The sequence below is a fragment of the Bufo gargarizans genome, chromosome 4 (genome assembly GCF_014858855.1).
Source record: "Bufo gargarizans isolate SCDJY-AF-19 chromosome 4, ASM1485885v1, whole genome shotgun sequence".
In the NCBI taxonomy this organism is placed as follows: domain Eukaryota; kingdom Metazoa; phylum Chordata; class Amphibia; order Anura; family Bufonidae; genus Bufo; species Bufo gargarizans.
The window spans coordinates 46,340,882-46,359,595 of NC_058083.1; the positions used below are offsets into that span (position 1 = coordinate 46,340,882).

General features: G+C 42.5%; 1 protein-coding gene across 7 annotated transcripts in view; it reads left to right on the forward strand.

Moving 5' to 3' along the window:
* NCOA1 (nuclear receptor coactivator 1) overlaps positions 1-18,714 on the forward strand; it is a 337,419-nt gene that overhangs the window by 211,045 nt on the left and 107,660 nt on the right. For all 7 annotated transcript variants that reach the window (XM_044289126.1, XM_044289125.1, XM_044289128.1 and 4 more), the window contains one exon: positions 17,907-18,006. In XM_044289126.1, coding sequence (XP_044145061.1) covers positions 17,924-18,006 — 83 coding nt within the window. In that variant the 5' untranslated portion in view covers positions 17,907-17,923. The remainder of the gene's footprint in view (positions 1-17,906; positions 18,007-18,714) is intronic.

An 18,714-nucleotide genomic window follows, 5' to 3' on the forward strand; every position in this document is an offset into this window, starting at 1 on the left:
TACAATGGTTAGGTAGGTGATACGTGTCACATTCACATGGTGCCAGGACACGTGGCTTCAAGCAGAACATTGCACAGAGCATCATACGGCCACCACCGGCTTGTCTTCTTCCCATAGTGCATCCTGGTGCCATCTCCTCCCTGGGTAAGTGATGCTCATGGACCCAGCTGTCCAAGATGTAACCTGATTCATTAGACCAGACCACCTTCTTCCATTGCTCTGTGGTCCAGTTCTGTTGCTTACACGTCCATTGTTGGCTCTTTCAGCAGTGGACAGGGATCAGCATGGGCAAGCTGTGATGTCATGTGTCCTCTGACACCTTTCTGTCATCACCAGCAGTAATGTTGTCAGCACTCGGCTCTACAGTAGTTCTTCTGTAGGATCGGACCAGGGTAACCTTCATATTTTTCTTCATCAATGTCCCAAGACATAAAAAAAAACATACTTACCAACATTTCAGTTGGTAAAATCCAGAATATAAGCCCCAACACCACCTGGGAACAACCACTTATGGGCAGTGATTGTGTTCACCCCACTCGTTTTTTTGCCTGGGACAGCACAAATTTGCCAGGACTGTCTCTGAAAATCAGGGACAATCCAGTCAAATTTTGGACAATTGGCAATTATGAAAAATTAGACACATATTTTGCATAATCGGGACCATAACAATCTGCGCAATCAATTTTTTCTAGCATAGTACTTGATGATCTGTGTAAAACAGAAGTAAAAGTGTCTTTTTTTTCTAAATTTTTGCCAAAAATACATATGGCTATAAATCAAATGCTCATGTATATGCACCAGAGCATGGCACCTGCTCAAAGTGCAGCTGATCGCGCAAAAAACAAAGCCTTATACAGCGGCATACAACTAAGAATAAAAAAATACCAAAATAAAAACAAATGTATTGTCCTCATAGCCAAAACTGTCCTGGTCCTAAAGGGGTTAAAAGGTAACTCCTCACGAAATATTTAAAACCCCTAGTATTGCGTTAATTAATCGATAGTCTTCCTATTGTATTCTTATCAGGCGTTCATAAGATCCACCACACCAACCATACTGGATCATCTCTTAAGGGTAGCACACACTTCCTTCCTAGTTGTCACAGCTCTGCCCTCATCAGGTGGGTAGTTCCTTTATAAACACTACTTAAAAACTTGTGAATCTTAATTTAAAGTAGTAGAAAATTGGAGCAGTTTTGCCTGTAGGCCATACACAACTCCCAGGAACCAGACGTTCCTTTCTTCCACCCTTCGCCGACGGTCCATGCGTTCTGTCGAAGAATCCACAAGCAGTTCTCAAGCATCTCTAGTCAATAACTTCTTGAACATATGGTGAGTTACTCGGACATATTGTTTTTTTTTTTATCACACCCAGACTCATTACTGCCCTTTAATCTGGATTTCTATTGAATAGGGTTAATGGAGCCACCACTACCACCCCCACCATCCATTAAGTTCTGTAGCATTGAGATAAGCCATTAATGACTGTCTCTTCTGTCGAGGCGCACACAGTCTGAGGGTTTAATGCTGTTTCTATGGTTCCCTACTTTTCATATCTGAGGTGAAGGAACGTTTACACCATGAAATGCAATCAATGTGCAACAAGTCGTACCCTACCGACATTGAAGGTTCAAAAAAATGTTTAGAAGGTTGTAGAATTTTGCGAGTAGATGGAAGAGGCTTGAAACCCAGTGAAGGGAAAGTTTTTTTATTTTTATTTTATTTTTATTTTATTTTTATTTTATTAGGTTGGTGTGGCTGGACTTGCAGGGTCTAAGGTGTTTTATCGTTCTTCACACTTAGCCCCCCCCCCCCCCCCCCCCAAGGAGTTGTAGAGTTCGTCAGTTGACTACCCAGGTTGTGGTCCTCAGGATAGTCCCCAACTGAAGGTCAGGTTGCAGATTGTGGGTTGGGTCAGAGAAATGGTCAGGACAGATGCAGTTTACTAACAGGCAGAAATCAGTCAGGGATCAGGCCACGGCTGATACAGAAATGACAGCTGGATCAAAATGGGAAATTATGAGGAAAACTACAGCACAACCCAGGCAGCCATGCCATCGTTTTAGCCAGGTAGATGGAGCACCCATGTGGCTCATGTCAGCTGAAGATGTACTATTGAGCCACTACAATGGCTGAAGTGTTAAATATATATTTAGTAGACCTTGTCTTATCTTTATCAATAATAAACATGGCTCAAGACCTTCAGAAATATGAGGTCCTCTATGTTAGAGGTTAACATGGTGGCTCATGATCTGGGTCCACCATTAGTAATTACAGTGGTGAGTGTCATGGCTTACATTTCATAAAATGTTCTTTGGTTGACAGCTTGGAAATTTTATATTGTTTACTGAAGCTCCATCAAGGTTCATAGATGTAATGAATGAGAATGGATTGGTCATGTTGGATGTTTTTGGTCAACCTTCTGGAGCCGTGTGACTCCCTATGTTCTCCTTCAGCCAAGGCAAAGTTTTGTGTCGGTGGCAAGTGATTGGGCCAGTGTATTTCCATGGGCATTCCCTACTTCTGTGATGTACACAAAATGTGGCTTTAGACCTAAAACATACACTGAACAAAAATATAAACGCAACACTTTCGGTTTTGCTCCTATTTTGCATGAGCTGAACTCAAAGATCTAAAACATTTTCTACATACACAAAAGACCCATTACTCTCAAATATTGTTCAGAAATCTGTGTTAGTGAGCACTTCTCCTTTGCCGAGATAATCCATCCCACCTCACAGGTGTGGCATATCAAGGTGCTGATTAGACAGAATGAATATTGCAAAGGTGTGGCATCAACGTCGCATAGAGCTGATCAGGTTGTTGATTGTGGCCTGTGGAATGTTGGTCCACTCCTCTTCAATAGCTGTGCGAAGTTGCAGAATATTGGCAGGACCTGGAACACGCTGTCGTATACGGCGATCCAGAGCATCCCAAATATGCTCAATGGGTGACATGTCCAGTGAGTATGCTGGCCATGCAAGAACTGGGATGTTTTCAGCTTCCAGGAACTGTGTACAGATCCTTGCAATATGGGGCCGTGCATTATCATGCTGCAACATGAGGTGATGGTCGTGGATGAACGGCACAACAATGGGCCTCAGGATCTCGTCACGGTATCTCTGTGCATTCAAAATGCCATCAATACAATTCACCTGTGTTTGTTGTCCATAACATACGCCTGCCCATACCATAACCCCACCGCCACCATGGGCCACTCGTTCCACAACGTTGACGTCAGCAAACCGCTCACCCACCCGACGCCACACATGCTGTCTGCCATCTGCCCTAAACAGTGAAAACCGGGACTCATCCGTGAACAGAACGCCTCTCCAACTTGCCAGACGCCATCGAATGTGAGCATTTGCCCACTCAAGTCGGTTACGATGACCAACTGCAGTCAGGTGCAGACCCCGATGAGGACGACGAGCATGCAGATGAGCTTCCCTGAGACAGTTTCTGACAGTTTGTGCAGACATTCTTTGGTTATGCAAACCAATTGTTGCTGCAGCTGCTCGGGTGGCTGGTCTCAGACGATCATGCTGGATGTGGAGGTCCTGGGCTGGTGTGGTTACACGTGGTCTGCAGTTGTGAGGCCGGTTGGATATACTGCCAAATTCTCTGAAACGCCTTTTGAGACGGCTTATGGTAGAGAAATGAACATTCATTGCACGGGCAACAGCTCCGGTAGACCTTCCTGCAGTCAGCATGCCAATTGCACGCTCCCTCAAACGTTGCGACATCTGTGGCATTGTGCTGTGTGATCAAACTGCACATTTCAGAGTGGTCTTTTATAGTGGGCAGTCTAAGGCACACCTGTGCAATATTCATGTTGTCTAATCAGCACCTTGATATGCCACACCTGTGAGGTGGGATGGATTATCTCGGCAAAGGAGAAGTGCTCACTAACACAGATTTAGACAGATTTGTGAACAATATTTGAGAGTAATGGGTCATTTGTGTATGTAGAAAATGTTATAGATCTTTGAGTTCAGCTCATGCAAAATAGGAGCAAAACCGAAAGTGTTGCGTTTATATTTTTGTTCAGTGTATGTTTAAGGTCTGAAGCCACATTTTGTGTACATCACAGGAGTAGGGAATGCCCATGGAAATACACTGGCCCAATCACTTGCCACCGACACAAAACTTTGCCTTGGCTGAAGGAGAACATAGGGAGTCACACGGCTCCAGAAGGTTGACCAAAAACATCCAACATGACCAATCCATTCTCATTCATTACATCTATGAACCTTGATGGAGCTCCAGTCAACAATATAAAATTTCCAATCTGTCAACCAAAGGACATTTTATGAAATGAAAGCCATGACACTCACCACTGTAATGACTAGTGGTTGACCCAGATCATGAGCTACCATGTTAACTTCTAACAGCTCATGCAAAATGGGAGCAAAACCGAAAGTGTTGCGTTCATATTTTTGTTCAGTGTAGATTGAGGACCTCTGTTGTGCTAGAAGATGGCATCAGTGTGAGTCTGCGATCTGGTACCACCTCTAGTAATTACAATGATGGTGTCCCCATTACTCCCCTTTGATTCGAAGCTCAAGCAGACAATGTAACATTCAGGGTGATATCGGTCTGTATGAAGTTTCCACTTCCATCCACCTAAGGAGATCTTGGTTCACTGGTCACTGCTGTTTCTGGGGAGGGTATTTTAGTGGTTAATTAACAACTGTTGTTGTCCTACTTTTAAGCCTGGAAGAATGTCCTCCAGGGTAATGTGACCACCACGCGGTTCTCGTGATATAGTGTATCTTCTGCATGAGGGTGGGATGCTCCTCAATTACAAGATCTACAATTTTAATGTAAAGTTGACTATAAGAAACAAAATTGGTTAAAATGAAAACCTTCGACATTTGTGTAACCGAAAGTTTCCAGAAAGTGTGTGGAAAGTTGCCATTGTCTAGGCATTTAGAGTGGAGTGTCTCGTGTCCATGTAAATGACAAACAAACTTGAATGCAAATGGTTGGTGGTTGTCCCTTTTGGTTGGGTGGGAATAAAAGGTCTTATTCAAAAGTGTAGGATGCCCATGGTGTCCTGGGTGAGGGAACCCAGCCCTGGGTGACTTCTTCCCATATTTTAATGGGTGGTGAGAACTTGTGCATGGGTCTGTTCAACTTTGGACATTAATCCAAGCATCATGGAAAAAAGAAGGGGGCAAACATGCACCAAGCTCTCCTATCCTGGATGGTTTGGGATGAGGTAAGGTTAACCAGTACAATAAGTGAGACATAATTTAATGATTACTTTAGGGCCTCCTTGCCTCTGGTCTCATCGGTGATCATATAAATGGTCCTTCAGCCCACTTGGGACACGTTCTCCAGCCTGGCTGTCATCAGATATACCAGAGTTAGACCCTATGCAGTCATTCTTGATTATTCTGTGTGTGAACAGCGTGAATACTGATGAGGACCACACACCATCTGGTCCCTGCTCGGGCCAGATTATCTACTGTCAGTCAACGCAAAGTCAGGAACGAAATTTCTGGCTGAACTTAGATGACTCATGGAAAAAAGCTTCAACCTTTGTTGTATTCAGTCCTGCAGATTGTAGACCTGTGAATGCAGAGGGTACCGGAGGGAAATCTGCCTATTCTCAAAAAGTCAGGTCCACAGTACACTTGTTCCAGCCCCAAAATGTTATGTGACCCATTCAGCTCTGCTACATCTGTTTCATACTTTGGAGTAGGGCTGATGTTTTCTGCAGGATTCCCTGCTGCCAGGTTATGTCCTGTGCCCGCTGTGGGCATTTTTATTAGTGTAGGGTCATTTGAGGCCTGTTTTCTGCATCTTGGTAGGGCTGTGATGGTGTAAGCGGGCTTAAAACCGCAGCGAACAATTCTTCCTTTTGTGGTCTGCTCTGTAGTCAGGGATTTCAGCTGAGACCTCGGTTTACATTATATTACAAAGAGAAGACCCAAGGGTTCAATACATGGCAGTACTGTGCCAGGCCTTTCTCAGCACTGCGCACAGACAGCTCTGCTACTTTCCACTCCATTAGGCAACTACCCATTGAAATTTCTTCCCCTTTCTTTTCAGGACAGGATTGAATTAACACTATCCTGGCCATTACAGCCCTACAAACTGGCCTCTCGGCAGGATGGGCGGATTAGGACACAGGCGAGTGCACTGACGATAAAAAGGTTTCTAAAAAAATGTGAGGCACAACAAAGCAAAAAGAACATCCCAGGAGCATTCACAGATGTAGCTGGGCTGAAGTTGTCATTGTCTTATGTAGAGGTGTATATAAGGATCGATTACATAGATCGAGTCTTAAACTTATCCTGAGATACAGCCTGTATTATGGTCCAGAGTTGCAATGACAGTGAGTGCAGCTCTGGAGTATAATACAGGATGTAACTCAGGATCAGTACAGGATAAGTAATGTAATGTATGTACACAGTGACTGCACCAGCAGAATAGTGAGTGCAGCTCTGGAGTATAATACAGGATGTAACTCAGGATTAGTACAGGATAAGTAATGTAATGTATGTACACAGTGACTGCACCAGCAGAATAGTGAGTGCAGCTCTGGAGTATAATACAGGATGTAACTCAGGATCAGTACAGGATAAGTAATGTAATGTATGTACACAGTGACTGCACCAGCAGAATAGTGAGTGCAGCTCTGGAGTATAATACAGGATGTAACTCAGGATCAGTACAGGATAAGTAATGTATGTACACAGTGACTGCACCAGCAGAATAGCGAGTGCAGCTCTGGAGTATAATACAGGATGTAACTCAGGATCAGTACAGGATAAGTAATGTATGTATGTACACAGTGACTGCACCAGCAGAATACTGAGTGCAGCTCTGGAGTATAATACAGGATGTAACTCAGGATCAGTACAGGATAAGTAATGTAATGTATGTACACAGTGACTGTACCAGCAGAATAGTGAGTGCAGCTCTGGAGTATAATACAGGATGTAACTCAGGATCAGTACAGGATAAGTAATGTATGTACACAGTGACTGCACCAGCAGAATAGTGAGTGCAGCTCTGGATGTAACTCAGGATCAGTACAGGATAAGTCATGTAATGTATGTACACAGTGACTGCACCAGCAGAATAGTGAGTGCAGCTCTGGAGTATAATACAGGATGTTACTCAGGATCAGTACAGGATAAGTAATGTACACAGTGACTGCACCAGCAGAATAGTGAGTGCAGCTCTGGAGTATAATACAGGATGTAACTCAGGATCAGTACAGGATAAGTAATGTATGTACACAGTGACTGCACCAGCAGAATAGTGAGTGCAGCTCTGCAGTATAATACAGGATGTAACTCAGGATCAGTACAGGATAAGTACTGTAATGTATGTACACAGTGACTGTACCAGCAGAATAGTGAGTGCAGCTCTGGAGTATAATACAGGATGTAATCAGGATCAGTACAGGATAAGTAATGTAATGTATGTACACAGTGACTGCACCAGCGGAATAGTGAATGCAGCTCTGGAGTATAATACAGGATGTAATTCAGGATCAGTACAGGATAAGTAATGCAATGTATGTACACAGTGACTCCACCAGCAGAATAGTGAGTGCAGCTCTGGAGTATAATACAGGATGTAACTCAGGATCAGTACAGGATAAGTAATGTAATGTATGTACACAGTGACTGCATCAGCAGAATAGTGAGTGCACCTCTGGAGTATGCATGCTAGCATATACTAAATTCATCCCACAATATTCCTGGAGTCTCCATGCTTTCATGCCTGCACTTGTATTACCCTGATTGCCAGGTTACTGTCATGTATTGCGCTGTACTCACACAGTGTGGATGCAGCGGGTGCAGCACGCTCAGTAATCTCTAATAATTCAGTGTAAACACCCAGAAAAGCACTGGAGCTGCGGTTTGGACAGGATACTCCTCCCCACCAGAGGATCTGACTGGGATATAACCCCAGGGAATGAGAAATCATCAAGATCTGTAACGGCTGCCTAAACTGGTGGTGAAGGATTAGAGCAGGCGAGGGGGGTGCTGCAGGGCGACACAGTGGAGGCTGGTAATCTGCCACATGGGGCACCAGGCTGGATTGCGAGATTTGTGAATTGTAATATGTCTATTATAATTCCTTTGTAATAACATTTGTCTTGTTAAAGGGACCTGTCTCCACTTCTTCTCTATTCTGTAGACAGAACGGCTGACCAGTGGTGTAGCTATAGGATGTGCAGAGGAAGCAGTCTGGGCCTGGGGCCTTAGGGGCCCTAAAGGCCCCTCTACCTCATAAGAAGTCACTAGTAATAGAATAACACACTGTTATGGGGGATCTGTGGATGACACTATTTTGGGAGATCTGTGGATGACACTGTTAAGGAGGGGATCTCTGGATGGCACTGTGATGGGGGATCTGTGGATGACACTGTTATGAGGGATCTGTGGATGACACTGTTATGAGGGATCTGTGGATGACACACTGTTATGGGGGATCTGTGGATGACACTGTTATGGGGGATCTGTGGATGACACTGTTATGGGGGATCTGTGGATGACACTGTTATGGGGGATCTGTGGATGACACTGTTATGGGGATCTGTGGATGGCACTGTTATGGGGATCTCAGGATGGCACTGTGATGGGGGCATCTGTGGATGACACTGTTATGGGTGATCTGTGGAGGACACACTGTTATGGAGGATCTGTGGATGACACTGTTATGGAGGATCTGTGAATGACACTGTTATGAGGGATCTGTTGATGACACACTGTTATGAGGGATCTGTGGATGGCACTGTAATGAGGGATCTGTGGATGACACTGTTATGAGGGATCTGTGGATGACACTGTTATGAGGGATCTGTGGATGACACTGTTATGAGGGATCTGTGGATGACACCTGTTATGAGGGATCTGTGGATGACACAGTTATGAGGGATCTGTGGATGACACTGTTATGAGGGATCTGTGGATGGCACTGTTATAAGGGATCTGTGGATGACACAGTTATGAGGGATCTGTGGATGACACTGTTATGAGGGATATGTGGATGGCACTGTTATGAGGGATCTGTGGATGGCACTGTTATGAGGGATCTGTGGATGACAATGTTATGAGGGATCTGTGGAGGACACACTGTTATGGGGGTCTGTGGATGACACTGTTATGGGGGATCTGTGGATGACACTGTTATGGGGGATCTGTGGATGACACTGTTATGGGGATCTCAGGATGGCACTGTTATGGGGATCTCAGGATGGCACTGTGATGGGGGCATTTGTGGATGACACTGTTATGGGTGATCTGTGGAGGACACACTGTTATGGAGGATCTGTGGATGACACTGTTATGAGGGATCTGTTGATGACACACTGTTATGAGGGATCTGTGGATGGCACTGTAATGAGGGATCTGTGGATGACACTGTTATGAGGGATCTGTGGATGGCACTGTTATGAGGGATCTGTGGATGACACAGTTATGAGGGATCTGTGGATGACAATGTTATGAGGGATCTGTGGAGGACACACTGTTATGGGGGTCTGTGGAGGACACACTGTTATGGGGGATTTGTGGATGACACACTGTTATGTGGGATCTGTGGAGAACACACTGTTATGGGGATCTGTGGATGACACTTATGGTGGATCTGTGGATGACACTGTTATGGAGGATCTGTAGATGACACTGTTATGGGGGATCTGTGGAGGACACACTGTTATGGGGGATCTGTGGAGGACACACTGTTATGGGGGATCTGTGGATGACACTGTTATGGAGGATCTGTGGATGACACTGTTATGGAGGATCTGTGGATAACACTGTTATGGGGGATCTGTGGATGACACTGTTATGAAGGATCTGTGGATGACACTGTTATGGAGGATCTGTGGATGACACTGTTATGGAGGATCTGTGGATGACACTGTTATGGAGGATCTGTGGATGACACTGTTATGGAGGATCTGTGGATGACACTGTTATGGGGGATCTGTGGATGACACTGTTATGGAGGATCTGTGGATGACACTGTTATGAGGGATCTGTGGATGACACTGTTATGAGGGATCTGTGGAGAACACACTGTTATGGAGGATCTGTGGCACAAATGTCCCCTTAATGTGTTTTCCTGATGTAACTGTCTGCTTGTCCTCATAGGAATTAGTATTTATTACAGTCTCTTGTCTGCAGGACTCTCTAGTCCACAAGTGATCTCTGGTAATTATCTCCTGCCCTCCTGGTAAACGCTGCTGCTGCTGCTGCTGATGATCACTGCCAGGGACCTTCATCAGTCTCAAGAATCTCCTTGTTGTGACAGGGCCATCATGCAGCGGGCGTCATTCATCTGACAGCTGCTCCCTTGTAAATAGCAAATGCCGACATGTCTGCACTGAACCTCCTTGTGTATAAGAGTCTGGAGGTGTTAGAGAACGGCCCCTTATGTACAGGAAAACAGGGAAACCCTTCTCCCATGTCCATATGACAACACTTCCTGACCTTTTGTAGTTCAGCCTAGGGACATAAAATCAAATCATCATTCACATCCTGCTTGGCTGCCACAGCAACAGTTCTGTGTGTGAACATTGATGTGGATGGTGATAAAAATCATGTCTGTTCCTAGAAAAGCCAGTTCACAACCCATGTGGCTGCCCCGGAGCTAAAGAGGTTTCTCCATGAAAAAATATTATATTCAAAATCGGATTAATAATGCCATCACGGATGAGGGGGTGAAAAATATTTAAAATCGGATTAATAAAGCCATCAGGGATGAGGGGATGAAAAATACTCAAAATTGGATTAATAATGCCAACAGGTGTGAGGGGATGAAAAATATTCAAAATCGGATAAATAATGCCAACAGGGGTAAAAAAATACTCAAAATTGGATTAATAATGCCAACAGGTGTGAGGGGATGAAAAATATTAAAAATCGGATAAATAATGCCAACAGGGGTAAAAAAATATTCAAAATCGGATTAATAATGCCAACAGGTGTGAGGGGATGAAAAATACTCAAAATCGGATAAATAATGCCAACAGGGGTAAAAAAATATTCAAAATCAGATTAATAATGCCAACAGGTGTGAGGGGATGAAAAATACTCAAAATCGGATTAATAATGCCAACAGGGATGAAAAATATTCAAAATCGGATTAATAATGCTAACAGGGATGAGGGGGTGAAAAATACTCAAAATCGGATTAATAATGCCAACAGGTGTGAGGGGATGAAAAATATTCAAAATCGGATTAATAATGCCAACAGGGGTGAGGGGATAAAAAATATTCAAAATCGGATTAATAATGCCAACAGGTATGAGGGGATGAAAAATACTCAAAATCGGATTAATAATGCCAACAGGTGTGAGGGGATAAAAAATACTCAAAATCGGATTAATAATGCCCACAGGGATGAGGGGATGAAAAATACTCAAAATCTGATTAATAATGCCAACAGGGATGAAAAATATTCAAAATCGGATTAATAATGCTAACAGGGATGAGGGGGTGAAAAATACTCAAAATCGGATTAATAATGCCAACAGGTGTGAGGGGATGAAAAATACTCAAAATAGGATTAATAATGCCAACAGGTGTGAGGGGATGAAAAATACTCAAAATCGGTTTAATAATGCCAACAGGTGTGAGGGGATGAAAAATACTCAAAATCGGATTAATAATGCCAACAGGTATGAGGGGATGAAAAATACTCAAAATCGGATTAATAATGCCCACAGGGGTGAGGGGATGAAAAATACTCAAAATCGGATTAATAATGCCAGCTGCAAATGTCACCTTAGTACTAATTCTTTGTGACTGGTGTCTGGCAGCTGCCTTCTCCCCTCTACCTTTCACCACACCTGCGCACTGAGACGAGCATGCATGTGTATGGGGGATCGGGAGAGCTAGTTCTCTGCTGACAGTTATCTGATGTTTATAGCCAGCCTAAGGGCTCATGCACACGAATCTAGATCTGTGATGGCTAACCTCCCACACTCCAACTGTGGTAAAACTACAACTCCCAAGATGCACACTTCCATAGAAACAAATGGAGCATGCTGGGAGTCGTAGTTTCACCACGGAGGTTAGCCATCACTGCTCTAGATCAGGTCCAAAATGCTATGATCGTGAGGATAGAGGGGCTGCAAGGAGACAAATTCGGACTCAAACCTGCCAATTCCCACCTACTACTGCCTTATTAATCAGATATTTTTCAGTTTTACACTAGAAGTACAACTGTATAAAAATATAATTCATTCAATTAATTTTTTAAGATCTCTGCTTACTGTTAACTAATGGAAACATTCACATCTACCTCCAGAAGCTGAACGACGTGCCCTGACCTAATAATACCTTTCACAGCTGGACAGTCCTCAATTGGGACTGATACTTTTTACTCCCAGTGATACATTGTAACAATCGGGAGAAGAGAAAGACTTGTGCTGTGGATCACTGGATTCAATTGGAACAAACCACCAGCTGTGAGAATGATTAGGTCTCTAACAGTTGCCAGCCTCTGATGGCATGTTTCCATTCACTGACAGCAAGCTGGGAGCATGAGAATGGTGTGGAACTGGAGCGTCTATTTGGATTTAGCCTCTAGAGAAGATGTTTAAAAAAAAAAAAAAAAAGGGCCATCTGGGTTGGTACTTAAATAAGGTCTCAAACTCGCTGCCATACCCCATGAACAGAAGAATGAGTGATCTGAAGCATCTGTGACTCTGACAGCAGCGAGGCCCGCGAGCGATATCTGTCACAGCGCTCTTCTGCCAAGGGTCCCTCAAGTCTGATGAGCGTCTTCATCCCTATCAATACTAAGTGGGAGGGAGGGGGACGTCTGAGGGTTTCATCCTTCATAGTCTGTCCCACGTAAATCAATTCTATCACCTCCATTCTATTTGGCTCAGTGTTGCTCACCCTCATGCAACTTTTATGCAATTTAAGTCAAGTGACCCTGGAACGGCATCCTTGTGTATCTTAATTTTTTTACCGCATAGAAAGTAATTATTTATTTTATATTTTACTTTACTCTATAACTTTTTCCTATAAACGGAAAATTCCTTTTAGCTGAAACCAAAGTTAAAGTTGCATGACGGTTCAAAAAGTCTTCTTCTATTGGGTTCCACGCAAGCTGAATGGTCACCAATATGGCTGCCCTTACATCTCCTATAAGGACCGTCACTAGGCTTTACCAGACGTGTATTCGGCACAATGTATATGCCCTCTGGGCATTTTCACAGTTCAGGACTCTAAGAAAGTTGGGTACCCGCCCCCGAGGAGCTGTAATGAAGGCCTTAGCTTAAAGCATGTGGCTGACATTAACCCTGCTCTCAAATACTTCCAATGAGAGTTTTGGGGGCATTGACAAATTGACAACTATAAGGTAGATGGTTAATGGTAAATATACATATCCCTTACTGGATGGTGCCACCTCCTTTCATTTTCGGACTATACGCCTCGCCACAACCCACTGGGACAGTCTGGATTTTTTAAAAGCCCCTTACGGTCTGGGGCTCTTGTCGATGCAGGTCCCATGGACTTCATTAGAGGTGGCTCGTATATTCCCATATTAAGAGCTCTTAACCTGTCAATCAATTTGCGGATATTTACCGTAGCCCCTCCTGAGCGCATTGTGGATGAAAGCAGATCTTAAAGTGTAAAAAGTGTTTGGTGCAGTCATGTGACCTATGAGAACATTTCCACAGTATGCCAACTAGGTCAAGAAGAGAATTAAAGGCAGGTAATTTCGGGTGCTTATCACAAGACATGTAGCAGACAGTTCTGCAGCGCAATAAAACACGCCATTTATTCTTATTGATTCCAGTCCATTAGCTGCGAGAGAGCGCGGGATCTCACTTATAGATTCTCCCCTGATAGATCAAACCTCTTTACTCCGCTTCCAGTGTGCGGGAAGTGGTACGAAGGAGGAGGGGGTAGCATTGCCGAGAGCACCCTCACCAAACTTTTTAAGTACTTATCTAAAATAAAGGCACAATGTAGTATAATTAAAAAGTAACACAATATTCATAATAACTATGCTTCCTATGTACAAGAATATAACTACTATAATACTGCCTCCTATGTACAAGAATATAACTACTATAATACTGCTCCTATGTACAAGAATATAACTACTATAATACTGCCTCCTATGTACAAGAATATAACTACTATAATACTGCCTCCTATATACAAGAATATATCTACTATAATACTGCTCCTATGTACAAGAATATAACTACTATAATACTGCTCCTATGTACAAGAATATAACTACTATAATACTGCTCCTATGTAAAGGAATATAACTACTATAATACTGCTCCTATGTACAAGAATATAACTACTATAATACTGCTCCTATGTACAAGAATATAACTACTATAATACTGCTCCTATGTACAAGAATATAACTACTATAATACTGCTACTATGTACAAGAATATAACTACTATAATACTGCTCCTATATACAAGACTATAACTACTATAATACTGCCTCCTATGTACAAAAATATATCTACTATAATACTGCTCCTATGTGCAAGAATATAACTACTATAATACTGCCCCCTATGTACAAGAATATAACTACTATAATACTGCCTCCTATGTACAAGAATATAACTACTATAATACTGCCTCCTATGTACAAGACTATAACTACTATAATACTGCCTCCTATGTACAAGAATATAACTACTATAATACTGCTCCTATGTGCAAGAATATAACTACTATAATACTGCCCCCTATGTACAAGAATATAACTACTATAATACTGCTCCTATGTACAAGAATATAACTACTATAATACTGCTCCTATGTACAGGAATATAACTACTATAATACTGCTCCTATGTACAAGAATATAACTACTATAATACTGCTTCCTATGTACAAGAGTATAACTACTATAATACTGCTCCTATGTACAAGAATATAACTAATATAATACTGCTCCTATGTACAAGAATATAACTACTATAATACTGCCTCCTATGTACAAGAATATAACTACTATAATACTGCCTCCTATGTACAAGAATATAACTACTATAATACTGCCTCCTATGTACAAGAATATAACTACTATAATACTGCCTCCTATGTACAAGAATATAACTACTATAATACTGCTCCTATGTACAAGAATATAACTACTATAATACTGCCTCCTATGTACAAGAATATAACTACTATAATACTGCTCCTATGTACAGGAATATTACTACTATAATACTGCTCCTATGTACAAGAATATAACTACTATAATACTGCTCCTATGTACAAGAATATAACTACTATAATACTACCTCCTATGTACAAGAATATAACTACTATAATATTGCTCCTATGTACAAGAGTATAACTACTATAATACTGCCTCCTATGTACAAGAATATAACTACTATAATACTGCTCCTATGTACAAGAATATAACTACTATAATACTGCTCCTATGCACAAGAATATAACTACTATAATACTGCTCCTATGTACAAGAATATAACTACTATAATACTGCTCCTATGTACAAGAATATAACTACTATAATACTGCTCCTATGTACAAGAATATAACTACTATAATACTGTTCCTATGTACAAGAATATAACTACTATAATACTGCCTCCTATGTACAAGAATATAACTACTATAATACTGCCTCCTATGTACAAGAATATACCTACTATAATACTGCTCCTATGTGCAAGAATATAACTACTATAATACTGCTCCTATGTACAAGAATATAACTACTATAATACTGCTCCTATGTACAATAATATAACTACTATAATACTGCTCCTATGTACAAGAATATAACTACTATAATACTGCCTCCTATGTCCAAGAATATAACTACTATAATACTGCCTCCTATGTCCAAGAATATAACTACTATAATACTGCCTCCTATGTACAAGAATATAACTACTATAATACTGCTCCTATGTACAAGAATATAACTACTATAATACTGCCTCCTATGTACAGGAATATAACTACTATAATACTGCTCCTATGTACAAGAATATAACTACTATAATACTGCTCCTATGTACAAGAATATAACTACTATAATACTGCCTCCTATGTACAAGAATATAACTGCTATAATACTGCTCCTATGTACAAGAATATAACTAATATAATGCTGCCTCCTATGTACAAGAATATAACTACTATAATACTGCTCCTGTGTACAAGAATATAACGGTTATATCCTATTACTACATTTCCTATAATGCAGTAAAATATATTGTGGTCTCTCTCTCCAGTCTCTGTTCCAGAAGGGGCAGCAGGGAGAAAAGCTCTATAAAAGCTCTGGATGTGATTGGAGTATGCTGTGTGCACAGTGGAGCGGCGCTCCTGCGCAGCCAGCGAGGTGCAGTGTGTGAGCAGATGCTGATCATTAGATGCTGTAGCGTGACAAGCCCTTCGATGGTATTGGGCTGCTTTGAACTGCAGCAGATCTGGGGTAGGAGCTGTCAGGCCGCATTCACTGCAGTCCGTCTTATGTAACATCGGAGTGGACAGATCTGATTTCGGGGCTGCCAGCGAGATAGATACCAGTCGGGGAGGGCCTGGCCGCCATGTGCCCTACATGAGGAGTTTTCCTTTTCTTCTACACCTGGTCCTTACTTCAAAGAGGGAAATTATTTGATTCTGTTTCTGGTTGCTGTTGTTTGTGACCTTTTTAAAGGGGAACACTTCCTTTATCAAATAAGAGTATTTGATTATATTTTATTTTATTATTAATAATATTTATAGTAATTTTTCATTAGAGAATCCTCACCAATCATCAGGCAGGGCAGGACTGTCTAGGCCAGGGGTAGGCAAACTCCGGCTCCCAGCTGTTGTGAAACTACAATTCCCAGCATGCTCCATTCATTTCTATGAGAGTTCTTAGAAGAGCAGAGCAAGTATGCATGCTGGGAGTTGCAGTTTCACAACTGCTGGGAGCCAGAGGTTGCCTACCCCTGGTCTAGGCTGTATGGGGGGTTGACCACTACAGGTGACTACTCTGGACCTTCTTGCTCTTGAGGAAAGCAGGGTGGTCACCCGTGCTGCAGGAGTGCTGGTTGTTTGTATTCCAGGGGCAGATGGGTAATAATACCCGATGAGGTGCGGGAGGGGGACAGTGGGACAAAAATGTCGCAAAACCAGTGCATGGGTGAAGCAACCAATCATATCCCTGCTTTTGATAAATAGCTGAGATCTAATTGGTCACTGCTTTTCCTTTTGCATTTAAACACCTCTGCTTGCTGCCAGTGAATGGACGCACTCCTTAAACCTAGCCTGGACTAGTCATGGTCACTGCTTTTCCTTTGTTTTGGATCGCAATTTTGCATTTTAACACCTCTGCTTGCTGCCAGCGGATGGAAGCACTCCTTAAACCTAGCTAGGACTAGTCATGGTCACTGCTTTTCCTTTTGTTTTGGATCGCAATTTTGCATTTCAACACCTCTGCTTGCTGCCAGCTGATGGCAGCACTCCTTAAACCTAGCCTGGACTAGTCAACTCAAACTACTAAGGGGTTGTGATAACTCACACGTTGGGGCCTTCGACACAGATTTCATAATCAGGACAGGTTTTCGGCCTCCAGAATGTTTCTGTTTGCTGACAGCATGCAGAGATCTTGAGAGTGTCGAGGCATCGAAAGCACAACAAGGATGTTGCAGAACGTTTCCTTACGCCGTGGTTGAAAATCCCCTTTGATCTCAGGACGATGCTTATTATATCAAGATCAAAGGCTCTGGTTAAATTGGCCTTAAAGGGGAATTCCACTTTTAGTGTTCTTTGACGTGGGCTTAGATCTGTAAATGAGCGCTCAGTAGTGTGCCACAATGACCACTAAAAGTGGAACTACCCTTTAAGAATCAGGTTGACTTCCAGATGCACGACCATTAATTTTTGTTTTTGTTTTTCCTTTCAGGTGTGAAATAGGTCAAAATGAGTGGTCTTGGGGACAGCTCGATCGACCCTGCTAGCCAGGACCGCAAGAGGAAAGCCTCGCCATGTGACACCATGCAAAGGTGAGTAGTCACCCACGGGATACAAAGTTGCATTGATGGGATGAAGACGTGCGGGTAAGGCGGCGGCGCGGCGCTCATGGCCGACGTGTGGAGAAAGGCTGCATTCAGCGTGACCCATACATTAAACGTCCGCGCCATGCTCGATTAGCGAGGAGTGTGTGAACAGCCCTGGGTGCCGGGCAGCTGCTCCGCTCTCAGGGTGGAAGCCTCCATATGGCCACTTCCTCCTGTAATGGCGGTAATCCCCTTTCCAAAGAATGAGACCATTCATGGAAGTGATGGACGGCATTCTCATATAGGACTGTGCCAGGCACAGCGGGCGCTGGTGCCACCGACAGGTGCTGAGTGCCCCATCCAGCAGATCATTCTCCACCGACTTGGATTTGCTGTTCAGGACCTTAGAAAAGCGGGGTTACAAAATGCTACGGATGATGAAAAAAAAGGTACTTTTATATACTTTTTTTAAGTGCTAGGATCCAAAATATTACATTTTTTGGAGGATTTTGTTGTGGATTTTTGTTTTTGATATTTTTGTTCTATTTATTTATTTGTTGTTTTCTTTCTATTTGTTTATTGTATCTTTTCTATTGTTTTCGCTTTCTTCTTTTAGTCTCTGTTCACACTGCCGTCAAAGGCTGGGAAGAATAGCGCTGCACGTGGTACTATTCTCCTGTCTGGAATTTAGATATTGACGGCCTGCCCTCAGGA